The 27491-nt window shown below is 41.3% G+C and overlaps 1 protein-coding gene across 4 annotated transcripts in view; it reads left to right on the plus strand.

Moving 5' to 3' along the window:
- BRD4 (bromodomain containing 4) overlaps positions 1–27491 on the plus strand; it is a 90533-nt gene that overhangs the window by 38683 nt on the left and 24359 nt on the right. For 2 of the 4 annotated variants that reach the window (XM_040346267.1, XM_040346268.1), the window contains exons 2-11: positions 5324–5648; positions 8606–8743; positions 11418–11553; positions 11719–11799; positions 11894–12141; positions 12466–12864; positions 16418–16546; positions 20090–20308; positions 20400–20593; positions 26805–27127. In XM_040346267.1, coding sequence (XP_040202201.1) covers positions 5358–5648; positions 8606–8743; positions 11418–11553; positions 11719–11799; positions 11894–12141; positions 12466–12864; positions 16418–16546; positions 20090–20308; positions 20400–20593; positions 26805–27127 — 2158 coding nt within the window. In that variant the 5' untranslated portion in view covers positions 5324–5357. The remainder of the gene's footprint in view (positions 1–5323; positions 5649–8605; positions 8744–11417; positions 11554–11718; positions 11800–11893; positions 12142–12465; positions 12865–16417; positions 16547–20089; positions 20309–20399; positions 20594–26804; positions 27128–27491) is intronic. The other 2 variants (XM_040346269.1, XM_040346270.1) reach the window with 2 other exon arrangements.

Below are 27491 nucleotides of genomic sequence, written 5' to 3' on the forward strand. Positions count from 1 at the left end.
TGTCCAATTTGAGCTGCAAAAAAAGCTCCAGAACATTTTTGAGCTTCAGGGGTTTGGCTTCAAGCGACTTGGCGTGGAGATGTGAACCAACTCTATAGCGAATAATCTGTGATTTATTTATTTTTTCTCCCTCCAGCGTTTTGGAGCTTCAAAACACTGAGGTGTGAATGGCCTAAAGGGGGCTTGGCAGATTGTGTGTGTTTTACTCATTTTTTTTGTAAAAAAAAAAAAAAAAAAAAGATAAATGAACATATACATTACAATAATGAATGAATGTTCTCAATAAACTGTTAAACACTATACAGACTTGTGTCCTTCATTGTAAATGCGTTGTATCTTACAGTATCTGTAACCATGGTGGTTGATGTAAAGTAGACCTAGATACAGCTACATCAAATCAGAATGGATAAGTCATAGCGGAGTCTCTCAGTTCTTATCAGTCGATGTAATGACTGAGACCATGGGCCCCATATTTATGCATTAAAATAATGTTTCCAAAAGACATGCCTTGGGACATTGGAGGTTGGGTAGGGCCAAAGCAATTTCAGAATTACCATAGTTGACCTGTGTCCAAAATGTAGAAGAAATCGGCTTCTTGACCACAGACTTGGCGGAGTCAGGAATGTTCAGTCTTAGGCTTGAGGCCCTGTAGAAGAAGATGTTGCCAGTTGCAGTTTGTCGCACAGTATTTGCGCAAATGTTCATAAGTTCTATAATTTCAGCAAAAAATACGTTAAAATTAATTTAGTACGCACAAACACAATGCCCATTTTTTGGTAAAATATGAAAGCTGGGGTAGGATAAATGGATACCAAACACCAGGACTTGTTAAAGAGGAGTTCTACCTCCCCAGAAAAAAATTAAGTCAGCAGCTACACATACTGTAGCGACATTGGACAGATCAGACACTCTTGACACTTTTATTTTCTGGGACCTGTGACATTTATACAGCGATTGGTGCTATAAAAATGTACTGATTACTGTATAAATGACACTGGCAAGGAAGGGGTTAACACTAGGGGCGATAAAAGGGTTAGGTGTTTCTAACTGTGGGGGGGAGTGGACTAACAGAGTACAGAGAAGTCCCTGTTCCTAATCGCTAGAATTAGACGATCACACTGTATTCACCTGACAGAATGCGGATCTGCTTTGTTTACATTTGCAGATCCACGTTCTGCCTCTCTGTGGAGCAATTGCGTTTGGCCGGCGGACGTTATGACTGCCAGAGGCGCTTTGGGCGTGCCCGCTGTTTCTATTACAAGAAGCACCGTACCGGTACAGCGAATCTCGCAACAGAGCCCCCCCGCTGCAGTATAACTGTGGTGGCTGGTCGGCAAGTGGTTAAAATATTTTATTACAATACATGGGGTTTAAAAACAAAAAAAACAACAACCTACATACTTGCCTAGGTGGATGCAGCATTAATCTGATGCTATATCTGTCTTCTGCGGTTTGCTTGGTTTTCAGGCTTCAGTGAACCGAGAGCTAGTCACAGGCTCACTGGGCTGTGGAGGGGTCTGGAGCAATTGGCTGAGGTTCTCAGCGGCGTGCTAAGAGGCTGAGCCAGCTACTGGTCAGCTATCTGTGTGGATCCTGACATTAAAGTTAACATCCCTCCCAGAGGCTTGACCCGCTGAGTGACATCAGTGGACAGCGGACTTTAGCCCACTGTCTGTTGAATACGGGTCACAGGATTGCAGATCTAAGACCCCTTTCACACTGAGGCGTTTTTCAGGCGCTTTAGTGTGAAAGCACTCTGGCTTTCACATTGGGAATGCAGATGCAGCTTTCAGGCGCTTTTTTAACGCTAAAGCGCCTGAAAAAAGTGTAAAAGTGGTCTAAGTGCATGTGGACTACAGAAGAAGAGTTTTAGTCATACTTCTCCTTTTTAATACACAGTAATACCTTAGATTGTGAGTAACGCGGTTTAAGGAGCGTTTCGAAATACGAGCTATTATTTTTATTTTTAAATCCTGACTGTTTGCGAGCGTTGTCTCGCAACATGAGTAAGATTCAAGCCTCTGCGGTATGCAGTACCACAGAGGTGCGGCGGGATCTGTGACATTCGGAGTCACTAGGTTGGACTCAGTACCGCATACCATAGAAGTCACTGTGGAACAAATTATCTGAGTTTCCATTGACTTCTATGGGGAAACTCGCTTTGATTTAAAAGTGCTTTGGATTACAAGCATTTTTCTGGAATGAATTATGCACGTAATCCAAGGTTCCATTGTATATATTTTTTTTTCTTCTTTTAACTTTATTGCTATCACAAGGAGGTGAACAAGCTCTTCATGATCCCATGGGCAGGTATGTGACAGGTCCTCTTTATGAAGACATCAGAGAGTCAAATGGAAGGGGGAAAAAAAGGTACCAATCTCACAGCTGCTGTTTTAATCGCTTGAATTCCAGGCCGTTTACAAATGACCCATGGATGACAAGTGGTTAATCTATACATCCACCACAGAGAGGTGTAATATTTGATGGTATAGCTTGATCAGTTTGAACAAAATAATTGGAGACTTGCATCTCCTCCAAGTCCTCTGTTATCTATATGTGGTACCATATTATGCTACTTTTGTCCTTTTTTGGAGGGTTTTGATCTGAAGAAAAGTAATTCTGCATTGTACTGAGAGATCAGTTTGGTGTTCTTTATTTATAATAATAGCGTTTGTCACATCGGTGGAGGTGACAGCATGTCAAAGCTAATGGTGGAATAGAAATGTATCTGTGGGAACTGCATACTTTATTTCAATGGCCTAAAACTGTTTGTGTTCTGTCATTGAAAAGTTGATAGATGTATTTAACACCCAAAGAGGATTAGAATATTGTACTAGAGACCAACTGAAACTCGGAAATGGGTTGCCCCAAATGAGTTAAAGCGGAGTTCCACCCAAAAGTGGAACTTCCGCTTTAAGCACTCCTCGTCCCCTTACACTTGGCATGTCATTGTTTTAGGAGGGGAGTGGGCGCTTAGGTAGGAATGGGACTTCCTGTGCCACTTCCTACTTCCACCCAGGCACTGCCTAGGCGACTCCTCCTCTCGCCTTAGGCGGCCCCTCCCTTTAGATGTTTTCCCTGGACACGTGGCAGGTCCCTGGAGATCGCCTGTCCACTCGTAGAGTGCATGCGCAGTGAGTGCCTGATCGTGAAGCCGAAAGCTGTCACGGCTGGGTGCCCACACTATGAATGGAGGTGCCGGTGTGTTGTCATATTCTGCTCCCTATCGCAGAATGCTACGAGAGTGACGTTGCGGCCAACTGCGCATGCGCGATGCGTTTCAATGGCAAGTGCGATGCGTTCCAGAAGATCTACGACACTACCCACCAGTGAACCCATCAGAATATGTCACGGAAGTGACAAACCATAGACAGAGCGGGCAGGGGGGGGGGAGAGAGAGAGCATTAGTTGCTATATATATATATATATATATATATATATATATATATATATATATATATATATACATACATACATACATACATACATACATACATACATACATACATACATACATATACAAAATAAAAATTGTGGGCATAATTAATATCAAATGTAATCTAGTCTGGCGGTAAAACAGCATTTTGTTTATTTTAAAATACATAATATAGGCTACTGTGACAGAGCAAAAACAGCCTATATTATGTATTTTAAAATAAACAAAATTGGATTTGATATTAATTATCACCACATTTTTTTATTTTGCTTTATAATGCCCCCCCCCCCCCCCCCCGCTCCGTCTATGGTTTGTCACTTCCGTGACATATTCTGATGGGTTCACTGGTAGGTAGTGTCGTAAATCTTCTAGAACGCATCGCACTTGTGGTTGGAACGCATCGCGCATGCGCAGTTGGCCGCAACGCCACTTCCGTAGCATTCTGCGATAGGGAGCAGAATATAACAACATAACGGCGGAGAGGGGGGAGATGAGCGGAGCTCTGGCAGCCGCATTCATTGCTGGACCGTGGAACAGGTAAGTGTATGTTTATTTAAAGTCAGCAGCTACACTTTTTGTAGCTGCTGACTTTTAATGAACAGTAAAAGGATGGAACTCTGCTTTAAAGGAGGCTGACCAATTATTCCTACAGATATTATTTTTGTTAAATCTGGACTTTCCCCAGAGCTATTTTCATTATAAAATGATGTTCTTTAGCAAGGAACATATATTTACACATTAATTATTCTAACAAAATAAATGTGTGCTGTAAATTGCCTCCAGCATTGCCCAGAACCCTAGCGATAAATCGCAAAGCAGAAGTAAACCCATCGATTTTAATGGTTTTAAAGAGGAGGTCCGGTTTAAAAAAAAAAAAAGATATTAAAAGTCAGCAGCTACTAACACTGTAGCTGCTGACTTTTAATAAGAATACTTACCTGTCCAGGGTGCCCGCGATGACGGCAGCCGAAGCCGAGCAATCACTCGGGTCTCGGCTGCCCCGCCGCCATCCTTGGTGAGGGAAGCGGGAAGTGAAGCATTGCGGCTTCACCACCCGTTTCCCTACTGCGCATGTGCAAGCCGCGCAGCGCTACGTGAATGGGCGATGTCTCCTGGGACACACACACAAGGTCCCAGAAGACACTGCTCCCCCATTCCCCAGGAAGCACCACGAGGAGAAGAAATAAGACGGACTGCAGATCAGGAAGTGGCAGAAGGGCCTAGCAACAGGCACTTCAGGTATGTATTTAAAAAAAAATATTGTTTTTCAGCATTCTTGTTTTTTTTTTTTTTTTTCGGGGTGGAGCTCCGCTTTAAAAACAATTAAATTCCTGGAATGCTAGGATTGCGAACTGTCACCTTTGCGTCATCGACCAAATGATCAAATCTTTAAATGGCTGTGCCATAACTGATCACATGTGCCGCACCATGGCAGTTGCAGATCAAACAGAAGCAGCTTCCTTGGCTGTAAAGGATGGGAGGGTTTGATTCCGCTTTAAGGCTGTCAGCAGATTGGCCTTTATAAACTTGGCTTTTGATGGACTTGACTAACAAAGTGAAACTGAACTCCAGATAACACTTTATAAACAGTTGCAGTAAACCGTTTTTGCCTTTTTGGAATAAAGGTTTTACACAAATGAATAAAAGCTGATCATTGTGAGCATTCCTGATAGTGTTAGAATTCATTACACCAGTATTTCATATTCCTGGCTTGTTATACATGTGTATAATACGTGTGTTGTGCTGATTATCTGGAGTTTAAGTTATTTGGTGCTTTTACTTTTTATTTTTAGTACCTGCCACTCTTGGGAAAGTTTGCCTTTTTTTTCGTGATAATGCATAGAAGAGTTATTTTATAATAGATGTTCTTTTTTTTTTTTTCCGTAGGTCGCCTGGCCCTACATGCGATGGGAGCTTTAGCATGTCATCCGAGACTGGGCTTGGTAAACGTCTAAGGGCCACATCTGGAATGGGCGACGGAGTGGAAGGGGCTCCAATGTCTGGGGCCCCACAGCCTGCCCCCCCTCAACCACAGCCTCAGCTGCCATCAATGAATAACCCTCCTCCTCCTGATATAGCAAGGCCAACTCCATCCAAGCGTCAGACCAACCAGTTACAGTACTTGCTCAAAACTGTGCTTAAACAGCTATGGAAGCACCAGTTCGCTTGGCCATTTCAACAGCCTGTAGATACAGTCAAGCTCAATTTACCAGTAAGTAAAAACACTTGTTTATATGTTACCTTTGCCATCTGTTGAATCTACCCAATTTCATTTAAAAAACCCAAAAAACTTCTTAAATCTACACATCTGGCAGTCTGAAATTAGACTTTGTTTGGATTATGTTTAACCACTTCAACACCGGGCTTTTATACCCACCTATTCTGGCACTTCTCTCCTACATGTACAAATCATCATTCTTTTGCTAGAAAATTATGCAGAACCCCCAAACATTATATATGTTTTTTTTTTTTTTTTTTAGCAGACGCCCTAGGGAATAAAACGACGGTCATTGCAACGTTTTATCTTGCACAGTATTTGCGCAATAATTTTTCAAAACGCCTTTAAAAAAAAATTGTTTCGTGATTTAAAAAATAATACAGTAAAGTTAGCCCAATTTTTTTGTAAAATATGTAAGATTATGTTACACCAAGTAAATAGATACCTAACATCTCACGCTTTTAAATTGTGCACACTCATGGAATGGCGCCAAACTTCGGTACTCCATAGGCGACGGTTTGAAATTTTTTACAGGTTACAAGTTTAGATTTATAGAGGAGGTCTAGTGTGAGAATTGTTGCTGGCACTCTTAACGCACGCGGCGATACCTCACATGTGGGCTTTACATATGTGGGCGGGACTTGCATGTGCGTTCACTTCTGCGTGCAAGCTACCGGGGATAGGGGCGTTTTAAAAAAAAAAATTTGGGGCGTATAACACTCACTTTTTTACCCTAAAAATAGAGGGTAAACTGTGCCTGCGTGTTATACGCAGGGGGCTGTGGAAAGTTTTTTCCCTGAAACTTCCGTCTTAAAGTTAGGGTGGGTGTTATAATCACTTTTATTCCTATAGGGCTCCATGCACACTGGGCTTAAAAAAACATCTGTTCTTTTTGGAGTAAAAAACTTGCATATAGAGCATTTTTTGTACAAAGTTTAGAGTTTTTTACGTTTTTTCTGCCAGTGAGCTCCAATCAGAAACGCGAACGAGAAGGTTTTTTTTTCCTGCCTCTAAACGTTGTTCTCAAAAATATGCCTGTAATGTGTATGGACACATAGGATAATGTGTATGGACACATAGGATAATATTGAGTTGCTTCTAAAGGCAGAACACAAAACTCCTGTAGAAGCAACGTTTTTTATTCCAGTGTGCATGGAGCCTTACAAGGAATGTAAACATCCCTTGTAATAGGAAAGGTGTGTGACAGGTCCTCTTAATGGAGAGATGCGGGGTCAATAAGACCTTTGGGTTAAAACTCTGTTCTGCTTCTGCAAGTTTTTACCATACAGTGTACGATGTAGATTACTTAAAGTGTTACTAAACCCTCAACAGTTAGGTTTTTTACTTCTTGGGAGAGTGCATGTGATCAGCAGAGGGCCAATCGGCACTGTCGAGACATGAGTCAGGAGCCCTGCAGCCTGATGGGACAGTTTAGTGCAGTATGAAAACTCCTACAAGCTTTACCAGGAACTGATAGAAATCACAAGATTGCTATATACTGCTGATTAGAAAAGCTATTACTAAAATAATTGCATTTCCCTGTTCTGTGTACTGAGGGAGACCAGATATAGTGAATGCAGTAGCCTGGGTTTAGTGACACTTTAACCTTGATGAGAAAATACTCCTAGTTGAATTGTGAAATTGTTGAAAAGGTTGTGTTGAAATGTCTGCACCCGGAAAATGATGGAGACCGCGCCGGTCCTGAGGAGCTGCGGGCAGGATTCTTTTAGCGAGGCCACGGCTTAAGCCTAGTCCGACGGCCAGCCATGCGGCCCTTTCCCGGGATTGCGGCTGACTGACTTCTCCCCTCCACACCCTGGAGAGGCCATCTAAATGGGAGGGACACAGGAGGGTCGTTTGTGAGGGTCTGCACCCACAATAGGAGGATCCAAGCACTTTGGCTTTGGAATGCTATACCCACGACCATTCGCATGGAAGAAAACCATTGGGTTTGTAGGAAAAAAATAAAGACCCACCTCTTCTGAAGGATCAGTAGGACACTGGATGCAAAGGCGATTCAGTTCACATTTATAGCACTGTACAAGTTACTCACTCTTGGCGCTGGTGGGGAGCTCAGACACACGTCTGCTGCCAGTGCCATTCCGGACACGCCCCCTGCTACGGAAATCCTGAAGGAAAAAACGAAATCTATAAAATTGATTTCTCGTCTCATCCTTCTTTTTTTTTTTTTTTTTTTTAATCCTATTATTTAAAACGGTCATTGGCCTACTAAACAAATATGACCATTGTTAGTTGCAGCCCTAATCCATTCAAAGTCCAGCATTTATAAAGCTTGTCTGAGCTGTCAGGTAAAAAAGGGGCATAGAGCTGAAGTTATTCTGTGGAGCTCAGGTGATTGGAGGGAAGGGACATGCGCCCCCCCCCCCCCTTTTCACACACACCACACAAACAGCTGAAGCTGTCAATCACAGGTTGTGTGCAGATCCCTCCCCATAACCTTTTTTTTTTCTCTTGGTGTCATAGGTGACTCATGCAGATAGCAGAGGAATGAAGCAGCAGACAGAAATGACACTTGGTGCACACTATAGAGCAGGGGTAGGCAACATTGGCCCTCTAGCTGTTTTGAAACTACAAGTCCCATGAGTCTTTGCTAGACCCTGACAATCACAGGCATGACTCCTAGAGGCGGAGACATGATGGGATTTGTAGTTTCACCACAGCTGGAGTGCCGAGGTGGCCTACCCCTGCTATATAGGTATATGTTTTGTTCATATTTCATGTCTGAGGTTTACAACCACTTTAAACATATTGTGTGTCCTTTTCAAGCTTCATTATATACAGTACATATGTCTATTACATCTTGGTGAGTTCTCTCTAAGAAATGTGGAAGGTAGAGAAAAGACGAACATTGTTGCAGTCTCAAGAAGTTCTGAGAAAAAGATGAGTGTTTTTTTATAGTATCTTAATTGTTTTTTTTGTTTTGTTTTTAGGACTATTATAAAATTATCAAAGTTCCAATGGACATGGGTACCATCAAGAAGCGCCTGGAAAACTATTATTACTCTAGTGCGCATGAATGTATCCAGGATTTCAACACAATGTTTACAAATTGCTACATTTATAATAAGGTGAGCACTGAGGTCTTCGAATCATATTTTAGGCCAGGTTCACACTGCTCCGACATGGAAGTCGGACGACTTTTGATTCGACTTTGCCCTACGACTTCATGTTTGACTTCGATGCAACCTCAATAAACAGGATACGACTTTGATCAAACCATAGCAGGCCATTTGAGTTTGGTATGAATCTTGAGGGGACCCTACGCCAACATTATTTAAAAATGGGGCCCCTGTGGTTGTGGAGGTCTGTGGGCAGGGGGCTTATCGGAATCTGGAAGCCTACTAGGGTCTGTGCACCTTGCACCAATGTCACATTGAGAACAGCAGCAGTGTCTGTACAGCCCCTTTGTCCCAATAGATAACAATGGAACTTCCGGCACAGGGATGTATGGAACACCTGTACATCCTTGTTTCAGTTAAACCTTGCCCTGCGTGAGGCACAGAAAACCACTCCGTCTGAATCCCCCAGTCCACTCCCTCTGTAGAAACTATTTTCTCCCAGCTTCCTGTAAAATAAAGTCCATTCTAGAAGAAACTGCTGAGCCACATACACTAGGTCACACTGCAAAGTCTTACTGTACCAGGGCTCTATCTTGCTCCCTTGTTCTTCTGCAGTATGGAAAGCCTGCTATTTATTTATATTTCTAAAGTATGTACTTGTGTACGCTGGAGGGGAGAAGAGAAGAGGCCGCCTGCAGCATCCAGTCTGTTGCCACCTGCTGCCCATTGGTGGGCGGAATTTGAGCAGGAGGAGAGCGATGTCAGATCACTCTGCCTCTCCTGCCTGCTGAAGCACATTATTTGCAGACCGCACTCGGCAACACTAGGTGATGGGTCGCCGGTGTTCTGACGGAACATCGGCACCTACTGTATTGAAGTACCACCCCCCTCACCTGTGCCATGGCCCGCCCCCTCTTCTGCTGTTACGGAGATATGCAGGATGGGGGGTTCTGTGAGGGGGAGCTGCGCTGTCACGGAGGCACAGGAACGGAGCTCCACTGTTGGTGACAGCAGCAGTGAGCGGCAAGCACGGGGCCAGTGCCAGAGGTGGCGGAACATTAGAAGCGGGGGGGGTGCCGAAATGGGGTGCTGACTCTACAATCGCTTCAGTGAGCGAGGAGCCGCCTGCACCATGGTAACATGTCGTGACTGGCCGATAAGGAAACGGGAGGGTGTGGCTTAGCGCAATCTGAGCTTCTCAGAGTGTCGGCACAGCGGGGTGTGTAGATCGTACTGCGGCCTGACTATTGCCTTCTGGGATTGATGACAAACATCTCCCAGGAGGCATAATGGCGGGGGGGGATGACGCACTCAGCCTCAGGCCGCAGCCGGAGAAGAAGCAAATAATCAATAAAACTATGAGTTTTAAAAAAAAAAATGTATATATGCCAAATACGTTTAAGGGGACTGAGAAGCAGTGGATAAAGAGGACTTGAAAAAGAGGGTGGAACTCCACTTTAACTTGCAATAACACTGTACCCAAATTAAATTTATATATTTTTTTTCATACAAATAGAGCTTTTGTTGAGGAGGTATTTGATCACCACTGGGTTTTTATTTTTTTGCGATTTATAAACGAAAAAAAAAGTAAAACATTTTTTTCTTTCGGTTATCAAACATATTCAATAATATCAAATTTGTTCATAAATTTAAGTCAAAACTTTTTCTGCTACATGTCCTTGTTAACAAAAAAAAAAAAAAAGCCAAATAAGTGTATATTGTGTCTATAAACTATGGTGTATACATTTGAAAAACCAATCAGTACTGACAGTCGATCTCATTTCTCGAGGTCCTTAAAATGTCAGGACAGTACAAATACCCCCCAAATTACCCCCTTTTTTTTTTCAAAATGAGATTGATTAAAATTAGGTTCCCCCCAGTCACCAGTGCAGTACAATGTCCTCATATAACTGGTGTGGCGGTGATCAGAGACACTGACTGGTGATATTATCTAAAAAAATATTATATATATATATATATATATATATATATATATATATATATATATATATATATATATATATATATATATATATAAACATTTCCCAACATACTGTTATCAGAGTAGTTCCGTGTCATAGCCACACTGCACTACTCCTGGGTAATGATCAGGTTGTTGTGTTTTTTTTTTTTTTTTTATTGCTGTTACAATGATGATGATTTGCCCAGGTACCATGTGATGGCTGTGAGAACATCACAGCATAGGAAACACAGCTGTTATAAATGAATTTGTTCATAATAGCATTATTGATATTGTAATCATGTGATACCGGGATCCGTAATTCGTTGTGTCCGGGAACTGGCTGGATGATGTACATATCTGCACATGCAGATGTGCCCCTTCTCCTTCCATAAACTCAGCTAATGGCTGCTGCATTTAGAGTCTCATAGAATCCAGAATAATTGCTTTCAGTTTTTCTTAGGAAAACCTTAGCATGCAGCACCCATGAGTAATGGGGATGCACTCAAACATTGCAAAGTATATTGCAGCTAGTGTAATGCAGGTTTTTGTTTGGTTTATAGCAGTTTAATGTTGAGGGAACCTCTATTATGGCTATTAGTAGGACAGTTGTTAGTGAGAAACTAACAGTTTGCTAATTATGTTGAAACGTCTTGAGTATAAAGCTCTGTTTTATCAATATATTCCTAACTGCTTATATGTAATGATTGTTTATTTTTTTAGCCTGGGGATGACATCGTTCTGATGGCTGAGGCTCTGGAGAAGCTTTTCCTGCAGAAGATGTCAGAAATGCCTCAGGAAGAAACAGAATTACCGATTGTTCAAAGCAAAGGACGTGGCCGAGGGAGGCGGGAACCAGGTGACTAGAGCACATGAGCAGTCTTTTCATTAACTAAGTAGTGTGATTAAAGGGATGTTTGATAGAGTTGGAAGGCTGGTGATCATAGATTGATAAATGGTGACACCAGTTAGCTGAAGCTTTTTGAATAATCACAGATGTTTAAGTGTCTTGTGTGCTTTCCAGATGCCTCAGTCACCCCCATGAGGACACGGGTTCCATCAATAAGCTTACCTGAGAAGGCTGTCCCAAAGCCGCCTGTGACACGTAAGTTAACAATAGGGTGTTTTTTTTTTTTTTTTCCTGGTGTTTTCAGCAATTCAACTTCTTTTTTTTTCTTCTTTTTTTATTAACTCTTTAGCTGTTTCCAAACCTGCGACCCCAACCCCTCCTCCCGTGACCAAGGCACCTACCCCAGCACCTACCCCTCCACAAACCCGCACCCCACCTGCCCGTACCCCTGCTATTACTCCAGCTCCAATTACATACCCACCTGCTGTCATCAAGGAAATGGTGGTGCCCACGACAATACCCCCTGCTGTTCAGTCTGTTCAGAGCCTTGCACCTGTCATCTCGACTACCACTCAGCCCGTAAAGGTGAGAAAAACGGTGAGTTCAAATAGGCCAAGAATTAAGATACATTTGATTTGAAGTGCATACTAGAATGGCCTTTTTTGGTGTGTGCTTTGGAACGAAGAGCTACGCTAAGAAAATTGTTTACATCTGACATGGGCTGTGCTGGCATGGGTCAGTGTTTTGTGGTAGGTGGGAAATAAAATTGGTCCTAAATTTGCTAGACTGCAAGAATAATGTGCTTAAGATATAGAGGCTGTCTGTTTAGCTATTCTGCTGTGTTAAGTACATTAATTTGTCTGACCTCGTTTTTTTCCCCTCCTTTTTCTAAAAAATTTTTTTTTTTTTTTTTTACCACAGAAAGGGGTGAAGAGGAAAGCAGATACCACGACCCCTACAGCCCATGATCCCCTCCATGAATCCTCTCCCCTACCCAGTGAATCAAAGCCCGCTAAACCTTTACCAAAAAGGGAGAGTGGTCGCCAGTCTCGGCCAGCAAAGAAGACGGAGGTTCCAGACTCTCAACTTCCTGCACCTCCTGTTCTGCATACCCCAATCATTGTCCAACCCGTTCAGGCAAACAGCAGCACCAAGGTTTCTGAGCAACTGCTCTACTGCACCGGCATCGTCCGTGAAATGTTTGCCAAGAAACACACCTCGTATGCTTGGCCTTTTTATAAACCTGTAGATGTAGAAGCTCTTGGACTGCACGACTACTGCGAAATTATCAAGCATCCAATGGACCTGAGCACCATTAAGGTGTGAGAAGAACCTGTGTTTCACACTTTTCACACTTCATTAAGCCACATTAATAGACTAGGCTTGTGTGTTGAATTTGGCACATAATCTAATGTATAGATACATACAAACACACACATTTTCAATGTTATTGCAAATGAGGATATCACACATAACATTTAATACAGGGAGAAGTATTCTGCTATGTGTAGCTGACTTCCTGACAAGTAATTCCATTAAGGAGCTGTACAGACAGTGGTTTTTTTTTTTAGTCACTCATGGCTGTTTGTGTAAAACATTTTGTTATACCCATCTATGCTGAAATGTAATAGTATAATGCTTATACATTTCTTATCAGCCTAATGCTTTTGTTCAGAAGCCTTTTAAAGAGGATCTCTAGAAAAGGCTTAAAGTCATTGTACCTAGAAAAAATAACTGTTCAGTTATTCATTACACTTGGTTACTAAGGCTGACCCTACATTATACGATTTTTCTTGCACAATTTTCCCATGGATTTACCAAAACCATATAATATGAGTTCTGACCTAAACACTTTTCAATTTGAATGCAATCAGACAGTCACTTACACTACATAGTTGAATGTAAATCTGAATCGGATTGAATAAGAAAATTGTATAATGTATGGCAAGCTCAAATGTCTTCAGTTAAAGGCCGTGTCAGGTCAGCACCTGGCTCTGGGATCAGCAGTGCTGAGGAATGGTTGTTAAAGTAAACCAGTCACCCCTGTGGGCAATTCAAACAGAGCATATGATGAAAACTGTATCTAAAGCTATAGTCAACCTTTTGCAAAAATGAAATGATACTCCCACATTAGTAAAATAATAATTATATTGTTTTTTTTTTTTTAAATATATATTTTTTTGTATTAAAGTGGTTGTAAACCCTTACATGTAACTATGAAGTGTCTAGCCCCAGGTGACACCCTCTCCACAGCAGTTTAAAGTGCATAACTTATACAGCTTGTCTGAGCTTAAGTTACACTCTGCAAAAGCACAGCAAGGAGTGCTCTAAAAGTTGATTAGAGGGAAGGGTCACACCTCCCTTCACACAAGACTATAGCTGAGGCAATCGATTACAGGCTGTATTCTGAAGCTCCCTCGCAGTCACCTTTTTTTGCTGTCAGGAAAACCTGTCAGAGGTGACTCATGCAGATGGCAGAAGAATGAGGCAGCAGGCACTTAATGCTCTTGATTGAGACAAGCACACACTATAGAGGGATATGCTTTGTTCATATTTCATGCCTGAGATTTACAACCGCTTTAAAACCTACCCAGTATTACTACATCCATCAGTGCATCGCAGGTGAAATGTACAGGTTCCTATATTAATATCCCATCCCCCCTTTGGTTATGGGGCTTTAGGAAATGGACTACAAGTGGGTTGACATCATCACACTTGTGCTCCATTAAGATTTATGAGTGACTCTGCCGCAGTGCAGAAGGGACTTGTAGTCTTTTCCTTCATAGATCTGTAAAAATGGATAACGTGGCTGTACAGGCAGGGCCACATTCAAAACAAATGGTGACTACAGGGATAAGCACCCGTGATTCAGGTAAGTGGGTTAGGGGGGTTGTGGAATGTGAGCATGGTACACCCTAAACATAGGTGTATCATTCCACAGATTGAAAAATGACAAGATGCAGTTTGCCACTAATATTTACACAATAGTTTTCCCTGTAACATCAATGTCTTAGTCATAACAGTTTTAACTACTTGCTGACCAGCCGCCGGCAGGTCGGCTGCGCGAGATCGCGTAGCTATACGTCATCTCGCGTTTCAGCCAGTAGGGGCGCGCTCGCCCCAGGTGCCAACGCGCGTGCTCTTTGGTGTTAACAGACGGGCACCCGCGATCACTTGTTACAGAGCGAGAACACAGCTCCCTGTCCTGTCAGGGGGAGACATGACGGATCGTCTGTTCATACAATGTATCGGTCATTTCCCTCATGTCAGTCCCACCCCCCATTCATTTATAACACACACAGGGAACATACTTAACCCCTTCCTCGCCCCTAGTGTTAACCCCTTTCCTGCCAGTGACATTTTTATAGTAATCAATGCATTTTTATAGCACTGATCGCTATAAAAATGCCAATGGTCCCAAAAATGTGTCAAAAGTGTCCGCCATAAGGTCGCAGTACCGATAAAGATCGCTGCCATTACTAGTAAAAATAAAATATTAATAAAAATGCCATAAAACTATCCCCTATTTTGTAAACGCTATAACTTTTGCGCAAACCAATCAATAAACGCTTATTGCGGGTTTTTTTTAACGAAAAATATGTAAATATGTATAAAATATGTAAAAATATCCATTTTTTTTTTTAAATTGTCGCTCTATTTTTGTTTATAGCGCAAAAAATAAAAACCGCAGAGGTGATCAAATACCACCAAAAGAAAGCTCTATTTGCGGGGGGGAAAAAGACGCCAATTTTGTTTGGGAGGCACGTCGCACGACCGCGCAATTGACAGTTAAAGCGACGCAGTGCCGAATTGCAAAAAGGGGCACGGTCATTGACCAGAAATATGGTCCGGGGCTGAAGTGGTTAATACCTGTTGATCCAGTTAATACAGCTGTTTTTTTTTGACCTGTTAAAGGAAGCGAAAAATAGCCGATCTAATTGCAGAATTGGCAGGTGGTAAAATATATTTTTTTGCCCATTGCTAAAGCGGCGCTATACTCGCCTTGGGTCCAGCGACGATGCAGCATCAAGGGACTCCCCATCGGCATCTTCGGGCCTTCCAGGTCTTGATTTTCAGCTACTTTCATTTGCCGGGCAGGGATGATGGCACTCCCACACATGCGGGGGTGCAGTCAGCTTGGACATTGCGAATTGTTAGTGAGCTGCACATGCAGAGCTCACTGTACAGGGGCAGACGGGCAGGTAAGTACTTTTAATGCAGAAGAGACAAAGCTTGTCTCTTCTGCATTAAAAATCTTGCCTGTTTGCTAATTTTTATTTGTTAGCATTAAGTTTCACTTTAATCAGAAGTTAACATCTGTAAAAACCTAATGTTAAAATTGCAAATAAACACTTCTGATATTTTTTTCACATCTCTACTTTTCTTCTAAAAGTTGAGTTTGGCTTTTCCCGTTCTGTCTTCTGATTCTCCCTATTCATCTGTTATTCTTCTATTAGTCACTTTAAAACTCTGCACGTTTCAGTTAACTGGATGTTTAGCGTTATGCATATTCACAGCAACTATCTGTCTTTCTGGATCTGCTGATCATTTTAACTGCAATTTTCATTATAGGTTACCTCTGCTTATGTGGTATGTCATATGCTCAGTTTGATTTGCTCAGCACGGCGGGTTTATTTTGATTTTTAGTGTTGCATATTTATAGTAACAAGTGTCCAAACAACAAGTCTTTTCACTGATTTTAAGTCTTTCTTGAAGATCCTTAATACATTTTATATACATGCAACTCTTGATGAAACACTGAAGCTTGTTACTGACAATGTCACCAGTATCACTGCCAGACTTGGTGCAGGTGTATACATTGACTAGACTTACTGAACATCTTTAAATGGCTAGCTTGTTCTGTTGTCTACAGATGAAGTTGGAGAATAAGGAGTATCGAGATGCCCAGGACTTTGCCTCTGATGTGCGGCTCATGTTTTCTAACTGTTACAAGTACAACCCTCCAGACCATGAGGTGGTGGCTATGGCCCGCAAGCTGCAGGTAACAAGCTGGGGTTTGGCAAACTTTCCACAAAGTCTTATTATTTTAGACCTGTCTGATGGAGAGTTGTACTCCTCACAGGATAGAGTATGTGGCAAGCCTTAGAATTTATGGGCAGTGCAACCTTGTGAGAGGATGCGCTTGTGTTCAACTATCAGCAGCAATTGATTTAGTCTGCGTATTGAAAATGACTCCTTTTTATGGACTTTTGACCATGCACCACAATAAGTACAATAAAATAAACATTCTCCAGTTAAACATTTGTTACAAATTCTTACCCCAGCACAATGCTACTGGCTTCTGCTCGCTCTACTGCATCCCTGAACATTTAGCGTTTCCAAGAAAGAGTTACCTGTGGACAGTGCAGTCTCCAGCCAGTCTGTTGGCTTGGAGAAAAGAGGGGGAGGAGTGAGATGCAAGGGGGGTGTTTTGCCATCCTAGGCTACACAGCTTTGTGTTTCTGTTGATGCACACAGTGAAATGAGACACAACTCTATTTCCTGCATGCAAGGGTGGCTCCATAGGATAATACAAGATAATGGAGCCACCCTGATACAGAAATTCTGGGGCAGCAGTCATGGTACCAGCTTAAACTTGGAACATATGCAAGGATTAAATCTGCTGCTGAAAGTGCTTAAAAAGTGTTTAATATCACTTTAAGGATCTAGCTATCATAACTTTCAGGAGTGGCTGGATCGCAAGAGTAGCTAAACAGTTTAGCAAATCCAATGGTCGATAAAATTTTAAGTTCTTGTTTTGGGTAAGAAATAACTCGATCCCTTTTTGTCGTCTAAACTGTGTTTTTTTTGCCTCTGTTGTCTAAAAGGAATAAATAAGTAGCCTCACTGACCAAAAGGGTGAGAAAACCAGTAAGCATTGGGCTGCAAATGAAAAGAAATCTGTGTGCTAATCATCTGCATTGCTGTTTAGTGGATTTTCTTCTACTATGTATACTGTTTCCAAATGCAAAAGTTTTGGCAATAGCATGCTTAGACGTGAAAGTGAATTTTGGAAAATATAGCTCTGCCTGACTCCATCTACTACCAAAATATTACAGGACCGTGATAAGTGTTGGATATACAACATGGGACAGAGGAATGGATGATATTCGTGATTCATTTTTGAGACTGTTGGATTCAGGGATAAAAGGGCACTGGCCAAAACGAGGTAGAAATCCGCTTTCCAGCTCAGCCTCAGTTTTCAGCTAGTGTCTTTAGGTGTTGATGTGCCTCCCTGGGTCTTTTTTATTTTTTATATAATATAATATAATATAATATATATATATATATATATATATATATATATATATTTGGGCTTAGTTTTCCTGTTTTCTTGCCGGTTTCTAACAACCTTGATGGAGCTGAGGTGGACTCTATTTGGATTAGTTGTTACAGCCAGCATGCCAAGAAGCACATCCTCCATTCCAGAGGATCGGACCCTGAAAATTTTGCAATTCGGCAACTGTTGGAAGAATTTCCAAGAACATTAAGTTTCTCCATAGTTGCTTTGGAAGACTCCATGAGGCAACCTCACAGGTGGGCAACTATGTCAACATAAGAAGAATCCTATGGCTCAAGTGTTTTTCGGCAGAACTTCTCTGCCTGAGGCTGCCCTATGAGGGAGAACCACTTGTTTGGACCGTCCTTTGAATGCCTTCATTCAAAAGCTGCCTGGGTTGAAAAACACGCTCTTTACCACTTCAGAAGAAGATGAAGTCAGAAACCATTCAGGCTTTCCCAATCCAAGAAGAGTTCCTTTTGTAAGCAGCCAGCCTTGCGCTCCAGGTAAAAGCCTAAATCCCAGTTTTGTAAGAACTGAACTCTTAAGCCATCAAGTTCTGGAGGCCAAGCTTCACGTTGAAGGGGTTTTCTCGCTCGCACAGACATTCACAGATGACTGGGTCTTCATCATGGTGTCCGGAGGCTACAAGCTGAAGCTCTGCTGCTTTCACTTTCCATGAATTATTTGCTCAAGGGTATCTTCTTTTTCTTTTTTTTTTTGCATTCCTGGAAGTTTGCTGTTCCAAGGGGTCATTGCACATGTGTCCACAGGGGAGAGATCTCAATCCTTCTATCCCTACCTGTTTACGTTTTCCAAGCTGTAAGGAGATGTCCAGCCTATTCTGGACTTTAGGAGTCTTTTTAGAATTGGCAGTTTGCAGTGATGGGTTGCTACAATTAATTTGTAGCATTGCTTTTCAGCCTGTCTGGCCCCAAGAGTGTTTACCCTAGTTCTGAAGTTGTTGAGGAACTGGGGTATGCCCATTGTGAGGTACTTGGAAGACTTGTTTCTCATATAGCATTTGGCTCAGAAACTGTTGTCAAATGTCTATCAAACTGTACAGGTCCTGGAATGGTTCAGCTAGGTGTTGAACTTTTAGATGTCGGCACTGGTTCTGATATCACATCTGGAGTTCTTAGGTTCTCAAGACAGCACAGGTGAACATATTGCTACCACAAGTGAAATGCCTTTCTCTTTGAGCCCAGGAGTCATCCCTGAGGACATTTGGCATATCCCTCGATTTTGATGCAGTCCTCTACGCCCAGTTTCACTCCAGAGCTCTAAAGCGCCGTATCCTGTCAGTGTGGGACAAACCTCAGTAGTCTTTGGATCTGAACCTCTTGCTCCAAAGAACTTGGTTGTCAGAAGAGTAAAAGTTGCTGATCAGTTTTCTTATTTCTTGTTTTGTGCAGCATGCAACACTGGTAAATCCTCCTGTGTGGCAACCATTTAGGACAATGGGGGTTATTTATGAAAGGCAAATGCACTGTGCACTACAAGTGCAAAGTGCACTTGAAATTGCACTGAAAGTGCACTTGGAAGTGCAGTCGCTGTAAATCTGAGGGGTATATCTGAAATGAGGGGGAGTTTTTCTGATTTTATTATCCAATCGTGTGCAAGCTAAAATGCTGTTTTTTATTTTCTTTGCATGTCCCCCTCGGATCTACAGCGACGGCACTTCCAAGTGCACTTGTAGTGCAAAGTGGATTTGCCTTTAGTAAATAACCCCCACTGTGTTGCCACCTTTTTGTCCTGAAAGTGAAGGTTCACCCTCAAAAAAAAATTCTGGCATCACATACCGTATTTATCGGCATATAACACGCACATGGGTATAACACGCACCCTAACTTTAAGAGGGAAGTTTTAGGAAAAAACTTTTCACAGACCCCTGCGTATAACACGCAGGCACAGTTTACCCTCTATTTTCAGGGTAAAAAAAAGTGAGTGTTATACGCCAATAAATACAGTAATTTGATCTTTTTACAAGCACCTGTATCCTCTGGGGATTTATCCCAAATATTAAAGGATTTAATATATAAATGGCTAAAAAAATAATGTGGTGGTTAAAAATACTGTGTGTGTGTGTGTGTGTGTGTGTATATATATATATATATATATATATATATATATATATATATAATCAACCGCCCTAAATACTAAAAGAGAATAATTGCTGATTTGTTGAAAATGGAGACTTTATATTAGGTTATTACTCTCTGTATTTATTTTTCATCTATTATATATTTTCTGTGGAACTTACAGGATGTGTTTGAAATGCGATTGGCCAAGATGCCAGATGAGCCAGAAGAAGCACCAGCTCCGGCGCCGGCACCGTCACCCACCCCTTGTCCTCCTGCCCCTTCTGTCAAAGTACCTCCTCACAGCTCGAGTGATAGCAGCAGTGACAGCTCTTCTGACAGTGAGAGCAGTTCTGACAGTGAGGAAGAGAGAGCACAGAGATTAGCAGAGCTTCAGGAGCAGGTAAGCAAACATACATCATCATCTGATTTTTTTCCTTCTGACTCTAGTTTGGGGGATTAACCATTTGCTTTATTGAAAACTTTTCTTACAGTTAAAAGCTGTGCATGAACAATTAGCAGCCCTATCTCAGCCTCAGCAAAACAAACCAAAGAAGAAGGAACGTGAAAAGCGGAAGGAAAAGCACAAAAGGAAAGAGGAGGTTGAGGAGTCTCGCAAGAACAGATCTCGGGAACCTCCAGCTAAGAAACCCAAGAAAAGTGTTCAAGGACCAGTGGGAACCCCCAGGTATGATGGCAGCCATCCCCATGCTCTACTAAATGCCTTTAGAATGACAATGCTGTTAGGCTTTCTATCCTATTGCTTGTTATTTTCAAATTGATATCTATCAGAAGATGGATCTAAATTGGATCATGAGTGCAAGTGCCAGCAATAATTCTCAGCTAAATATATTGGATTAATTTGTTTCATGTGTAAAGTCTATTGGGCAGGAATCGCTGCCTACCAGCACTTTCTCTACTCCTTTAAATCAAGATATGCTAGTTGAGTAGGCTTGTTGACCATTATAATTAGTCGTACATACCTAACTTGTTTTGAACTAAAAAGAAACGTGTTTCACAAGCTTTATTGGCTTTCAAAATGGAGAATCTATTTTAGGGAATTGTATTGTTACAGACCCATCTTTCAATCTATTTCACAAATGGTACAATCAGCTAGTCTACGCCCTAAAGTGGCTGGTACACAGGTAGCAAACAGGCCTGGTTTGATGCCCAGCAAGTGTACTGTGCAAGACCTGTAAAAAATGCATGAAAACTTTTTTTCAGTACTAAAAAATATTTCAAAGATGGGGAACACACAGGACATTTGCTGGCGCTGATTGCAAAATCGCAGATTACCCCATCCTTTGTAACTTCCTTATCTTTAGACACAGATCAGATACGACCTCTATTTACATGGTTTTAGGCAATACTTTGAATCCCTATATGACACCAGGATTCTATATATAGATTTTGATTTGCAACCATTTTTAAAGAATTCTTCCCCACCTAAAATAGAGGAAAGGGGTAGAGCACGTAATGCCCCCCCATTACCCTGGAGTAACGGCAGCAGACACTCTGAGTTCCTGAACAATAAAACACCTGGGAACGATGGCTTACCAATGAAAATATATTAAAGCGGTTGTAAACCGCATAAACTTTTTTTTTTTTCCCCCAAACCTGCAATGCAAAAGGCATAATAGGCTAGTATGCATCGCATACTAGCCTATTATGAAATACTTACCTCGGAACGAGGTGTGTACCACTTACCTGGTCCACGCCGAGCAGGATGTCATCTTGCTCCGGCGTGTCTTCCGGGTATCGCCGCTCCAGCGCTGTGATCGGCTGGAGCGGCGATGACGTCACTCCCGCGCGTGCGCGCGGGAGATTTAAAATCGGCAGGGTCCGGCGATGCCGGTCCTTCAGCCGTGGAGTCCCCCCTGCGCATGCGCCGCCCGCATTGCGGGGGTAATATCTCCTAAACCGTGCAGGTTTAGGAGATATTCTCCTTACCTACAGGTAAGCCTTGTTGTAGGCTTACCTGTAGGTAAAAGTCCAAATAGTGGGTTTACAACCACTTTAAAAATAGGGAGAACTTTGATTTCCTGAGTTACTTGCCACCAAAAAAAAAGAACACTCAAAATTTAGGATCTCTACTGACTACAGACATTAAAATAATTGCTAAAGTTCTCTTCAATTGTCTATCTAGTATACATAAACTGGTTCACATGGACCAATCGGGAATTATCCCGAATAGATCTGATATTATAAGGAGATTATATTTAAACCTCCAATTGCCAACCCTGAATATGGGAAACAAAGCAATGCTCTGCAGATGCTGCTAAGGCATTTTGATAATATAGGGTAGTGATATATTTGGCAGCTGTTGAAAGCCTTTAATTTAGGCCAAGAGGTGTGTTTTTTTTTTTTTTGTTTGTTTGTTTTTTTAGTCAAACTGCTGTACACTGATCCAGTGGCCTGAAGTAGAATAAACAATGTTTTATCGGAATCTTTTTACATTGAGAAGGGGTACTAGCCAGGGATGTCCACAGTCCCTACTTCTGTCTTTCCTAGTAGTCATTTCGCTGTGCTTATTCGCTCTAAACCTAATATAGTGGGCTTCAGAAGCCAATAGAGTTAAGAGAAGCTAGCAATGTATGCAGACAACACATTAAGGTAAAAAATCTTAAAGTGGTTGTAAAGGCTCAAGTTTTTTTTACCTTCATGCGTTCTCTGCATGAAGGTAAAAAACCTTCTGTGTGCAGCAGAATTCCCTAGCCCCCCCAATACCTACCTGATCCAGCGATGTGCATGAGAGAAGTTCACCTTTTATGACATATTACATGTTGCACCCATATTCAGGGTGTAACATGTTATGAATGTATCAGAGTCTTGGTACGGGGCCTAGGGCTCACAGTAACGATCAGGGCCCGTGACTCCCGATTCTTGATCACCTTGCAGAGGAAAGAAAAAAGTGTGCATAAAAAATAAACTAATAAAAAAATGCCTAGATCAAGCTTTAATCTTGGGTCAGTGCTAGGTTTAGTGTTTGGGTCAGGGTCAGTATTTTTTCTGGACAGTTTTTTTGTCAGTGTGTTGGGAATATACAGGCACATTATTTATTTTTTTAATACTATTTTTTTTGTGCCAGTTTTTCGTTTGATAATAAAAACAAAAATCAGAACATATCCATTGTCATTTACCACCAAATGAAAGCCCAATTTGTCCTGAAAAAAACAAACAAGGTATAATCCACCTGGACGCACAAAGTGGTTGTGATGATATGTACGGTTTTACTAACACATGTCAAAGTTGCGAAATTGTACTTGGGCATTTAGATTTGTTTTACCCTTAGGCACAAAGGGGTTAAGATACAACTGGAACAAGTGAGCTTTCTCTCCTTTTTTTCCATTTTTAATGCTTTTATTTATTTTTTATTTGTGGTGGTTTTGTACAAGATTCTAGGCATGTTGGAATGGGATGGGGCAAATAGAGCTGTGATGTGTTTGCAACCTAATGTAGTTATAAAACTCTTACAATAATAATCAGATTTAAAAAAAAAAAAAATTACTGGTACAAATTAAATGGTCCAGGTCTGAATTTTTTTTTCCTGAAGTGCAGATGATTTTATTTTGTTAGGTTGTTTTTTTATTTATTTTTTTGCGGTTTCCCTGTTCTGAGATTTCTACTTGCTTCCTGTTCCAGAAAATGCCTGCTTCTGGATTTGGAGGTACAGGAGAATCTCTTGTTGGGTCCCCCAGTAAGGAGATATAAATGGCGCAGGTTATATTCAGTGACACTTTTTATTGACTTGAATTTTTTGTCAAAAATCATGGGACACCGCATCTTCATATCAACGACAGTAGGTTTTAATGTCACTTCAGGTGATTGGACACTGACAAAAAGACAGGAAATCCCCTCCTAGGCATAACTCCTCTCCTGTTTAGGCTTATTTGGTCATTCCTATCTTACTAAAGGCTCAGTAGGCAACTTCAAGGAAGGTTTACCACAGAGCTTGGTAATCTTGTTTTGCTTGGCGTGAAATTAGAGGATTTCCTCGTAAGTATGCCGTGTGCCACATCCTGGCTTTTCTTCTGTCTGGAGTTGATCTGGGACTGGCCTTGACTAGGATCAAAGTCATCTTTCAGGCTTGGTGGCCAATGCTTCCTGGGCTATTGGTTATCAAGTTCTAGTAGCTCAAGTATATAAAGCTGCAAACCTGATCTTTGGTTCATACTTTTACAAAGTTTTATCAAGTAGATGTTAGATCCGCTGGGGACACACTACTTTTGGTCAGCATGGTGTGCAGGCTGCTGCATGAGGTTCCAATCTCTTTTGGTATAGTTATTTGGGGCCTTTTGGCTTGTTGGCATGTTGCCCTCCCCTCCGTATTCGGTGCCTTGGGATATTACTATTGTCATGGCTATGAAGATACTCCGTGTCCCATGAGGTACAATTTTTGGTTTACCTGTAAAATCCTTTCCTTGGAGTACATCACGCACATGACACCGACACCCCCCCCCCCCCCCTTTTTTGATCTTGCCTTGCTAGAAAAACAGGGACGGGGTTATGCCCAGGAAGGGATTTCCTGTCTTTTTTTTTTTTTTTTTTTTCATGTAAAGGATTTTGCAGCTAAACCAAAAATCCAATTTAAGCTGCCCAGTAGATTATAATTCCTGCCTTTTAATGAACAACAACAAAAAAAAAATATATATGTGTGTGTGTGTGTGTGTGTAAAACACTTTTTTGTCCTTTTTATAAATGCAAATATAAATAGATTTTGCCTTTGTAATATTATATGGAAAAGTCCTATAGTGGGTCTATTGTCTTGTTTTTATACCTACATTACTTGCTGGTTGCATCATGCTCCACATTGTGACACAGAAGAATATGGAACAGTTGAGGTACACTGGCAAATCCCATTTACAGCAGGTAAAATAAGTATTGAACAATTTTTCTTGGTAAATATATTTCTAAAATTGCTAGTGACATGTAATGTCCACCACATCTCCAGTAACAACCCATGCAATCCATACATGGTAAGAAACCAAAACAAATAAGTTCAGAAATTAAGTTATATGTAATAAAATGGAATGACGCAGGGAAAAAAATATATTGCACACACTAACTGAAAAGTATTTAATACTTCATACAAAATACTTTGTTTGTAATGACAGCTTCAAGATGCCTCCTGTATGGAGAAACTAGTCCCATGCATTGGTGGTCAGGTGTGATTTTGGCCCATTTCTCCACACAGACTTCAAATCTTGAAGGATACGTGGGCCTCTTCTATGAACTCTGATCTTTAGTTCTTTCAGTAGATTTTCTTTTGGATTTAAGTCATGTGATTGGCTGGGCCACATTCTAGCAGCTTTTTTTTCTTTCTTTGAAACCGATTGAGAGTTTCCTTGGCTTTGTGATTGGGATCATTGTCTTGCTGAAATGACCACCCTCGTTTCATCTTGGTAGATGGCAGCACATTTTTATTAAGAATCTCTTGGTACATTTTTCCATTCATGTTTTCCTCAATGATATGAAGTTTGCCACTACTGTATGCTGAAAAACAGCCCCACACTGTGATGTTTCCACCACCAAACTTCACTTGGTATGGGGGTGTTTTTGGGGTGATGTGCCATTTGATCTCCAAACATGGTGTGTATTATGACATCCAAAGAGTTCAATTTTGATCTCATCTGACCAGACTATATTTTCCCAGTATTTCATAGGCTTATCTAAATGTTATGCAGCAAACTTTAAACTAACTTCAAAATGCATTTTCTATAGAGTCTTACGTGGTGAGCGTGCATACAGGCCATGGCAGTTGAGTGTATTACTTATTGTTTTCTTTGAAACAATTGTACCCGCTAATTCCAGGTCTTTCTGAAACTTTCCTTAAGTGGTCCTTGGCTCTTGGACAACCCTTCTGATAATTCTTTTCACTTCTCTGTCGAAAATCTTGTGAGAAGCATCTGGTCGTGGCCGGTTTATGGTGAAATTATGTTCTTTACACTTCTGGATTATGGCCCCAACGGTGCTCACTGGAACATTCAGACGTTTAGAAATCCTTCTGTTACCAACGCCATCAGTATGTTTTGCAACAATGAAGTTACGAAGGTCTTGGGAGCACTCATGAGATGTTTCTCGTGTGACACCTTTTTTAGGCCATGAGTTGAGACTGAACCAGCTGATTTTAATTTGCACTAATAAGGGACAGGATTGCTTTCTAATTATTGATGGATTTCAGCGTGTGTCTTGGCTTTCTGTGCCCTTTTGCACCTCCCTTTTTAAATGTGTTCAGTGCTTTTTCTCTGCGTCATTCCATTTTTATTACACATAACTTTAATTTTGAACGTATTTGCTTTGCTTTGTAAGTATGGATTGCATGGGTTGTTACCGATGTGGTGAAAATTTCATGTCAATATCACCTTTCGAAATATATTTCCCTAGTAAAATGGTGCCGTGTATAATATTTATTTTACCCGCTGTAAATATCTTTACTTTTCATGAAATCTCAATTTTTTTTTTCACAGCATTCAAGTGATTAAAATAGCCACTTTTCTGTATGTTTTTTTTTTTCTTTAAAGCAAACCTGGGAGAATAGAGCTTTATTGCTCCCATTGGTTACTTTTTTTTTTATTGTGGTACAAGACCTCTAATGCTGTCATCCTGATCCTGGCTTTACTACCTAGTGGGTTACTGACCTGGAACAAATAGAGGACAAGAGTTGAGAATTTCAAGCTGGCTACATGCTTTTTAGGTAAGTGAAGCCAAGATTAAGATGATGGAACCAGAGCCTGTGTCATTACTAAAAAAAAAAAAAGTCACCAGTTCCCAAGTTTCTGTCTTCACAGGTTCGCTTTAATCTGTACTTTTGTTGCACATTTTTGCCTTGCTTCACTTTCTGATTATGACTGTGAGTAACTTACCTCTTCTTTTTTTTTTTCCTCCCCTCATCTTACCAGCATTAAAAAAGAAACTGCTCCCCCGGTGTCACGCCCAGCACGACCTGCACCTCCACCTGCACCTTGTGAGTCTTCAGAAGAAGAATCGCTGAGATGTCGACCGATGTCTTATGAGGAAAAGAGACAATTAAGTCTGGACATTAATAAACTCCCAGGAGAAAAACTGGGCAGAGTAGTACACATCATCCAGTCCCGAGAGCCATCGCTTAAGAACTCTAACCCAGATGAGATTGAAATAGACTTTGAGACCCTTAAACCGTCCACACTGAGAGAGCTTGAAAGATATGTCACCTCTTGCCTAAGAAAAAAAAGGAAACCACAAGGTGAGACTTGGGACTTGGTGGCATTGTAGAATGCTTGGTGATTATTGTAAGCATTAAAGCAAAACTGATATCAAAAGTCACAGCATATCCTTATATATTGTACACATCCACATTGTAATAGCAAAACAAACTCTAGTTATTTTTGATAACCAAGTATCCGTTTACATGAAAAATCTCCTCCGTCTATTGGCCATTGCTTTCAACAACTTTCTGAATTTTTTGCATGCTTTACAGCTTCTCCTCTGCTCATGCCATTGGTTTACTTTCAGTTTGTAAGGGCTACATATCCCATGATACATTGCTGCTTACAGGCAGTGATTCCTGTATAGGCTGTGCCTCCTGAAACTCCTCCTCTCAGCACCTT

This window comes from Rana temporaria, chromosome 3 (genome assembly GCF_905171775.1).
Source record: "Rana temporaria chromosome 3, aRanTem1.1, whole genome shotgun sequence".
Lineage (NCBI taxonomy): Eukaryota > Metazoa > Chordata > Amphibia > Anura > Ranidae > Rana > Rana temporaria.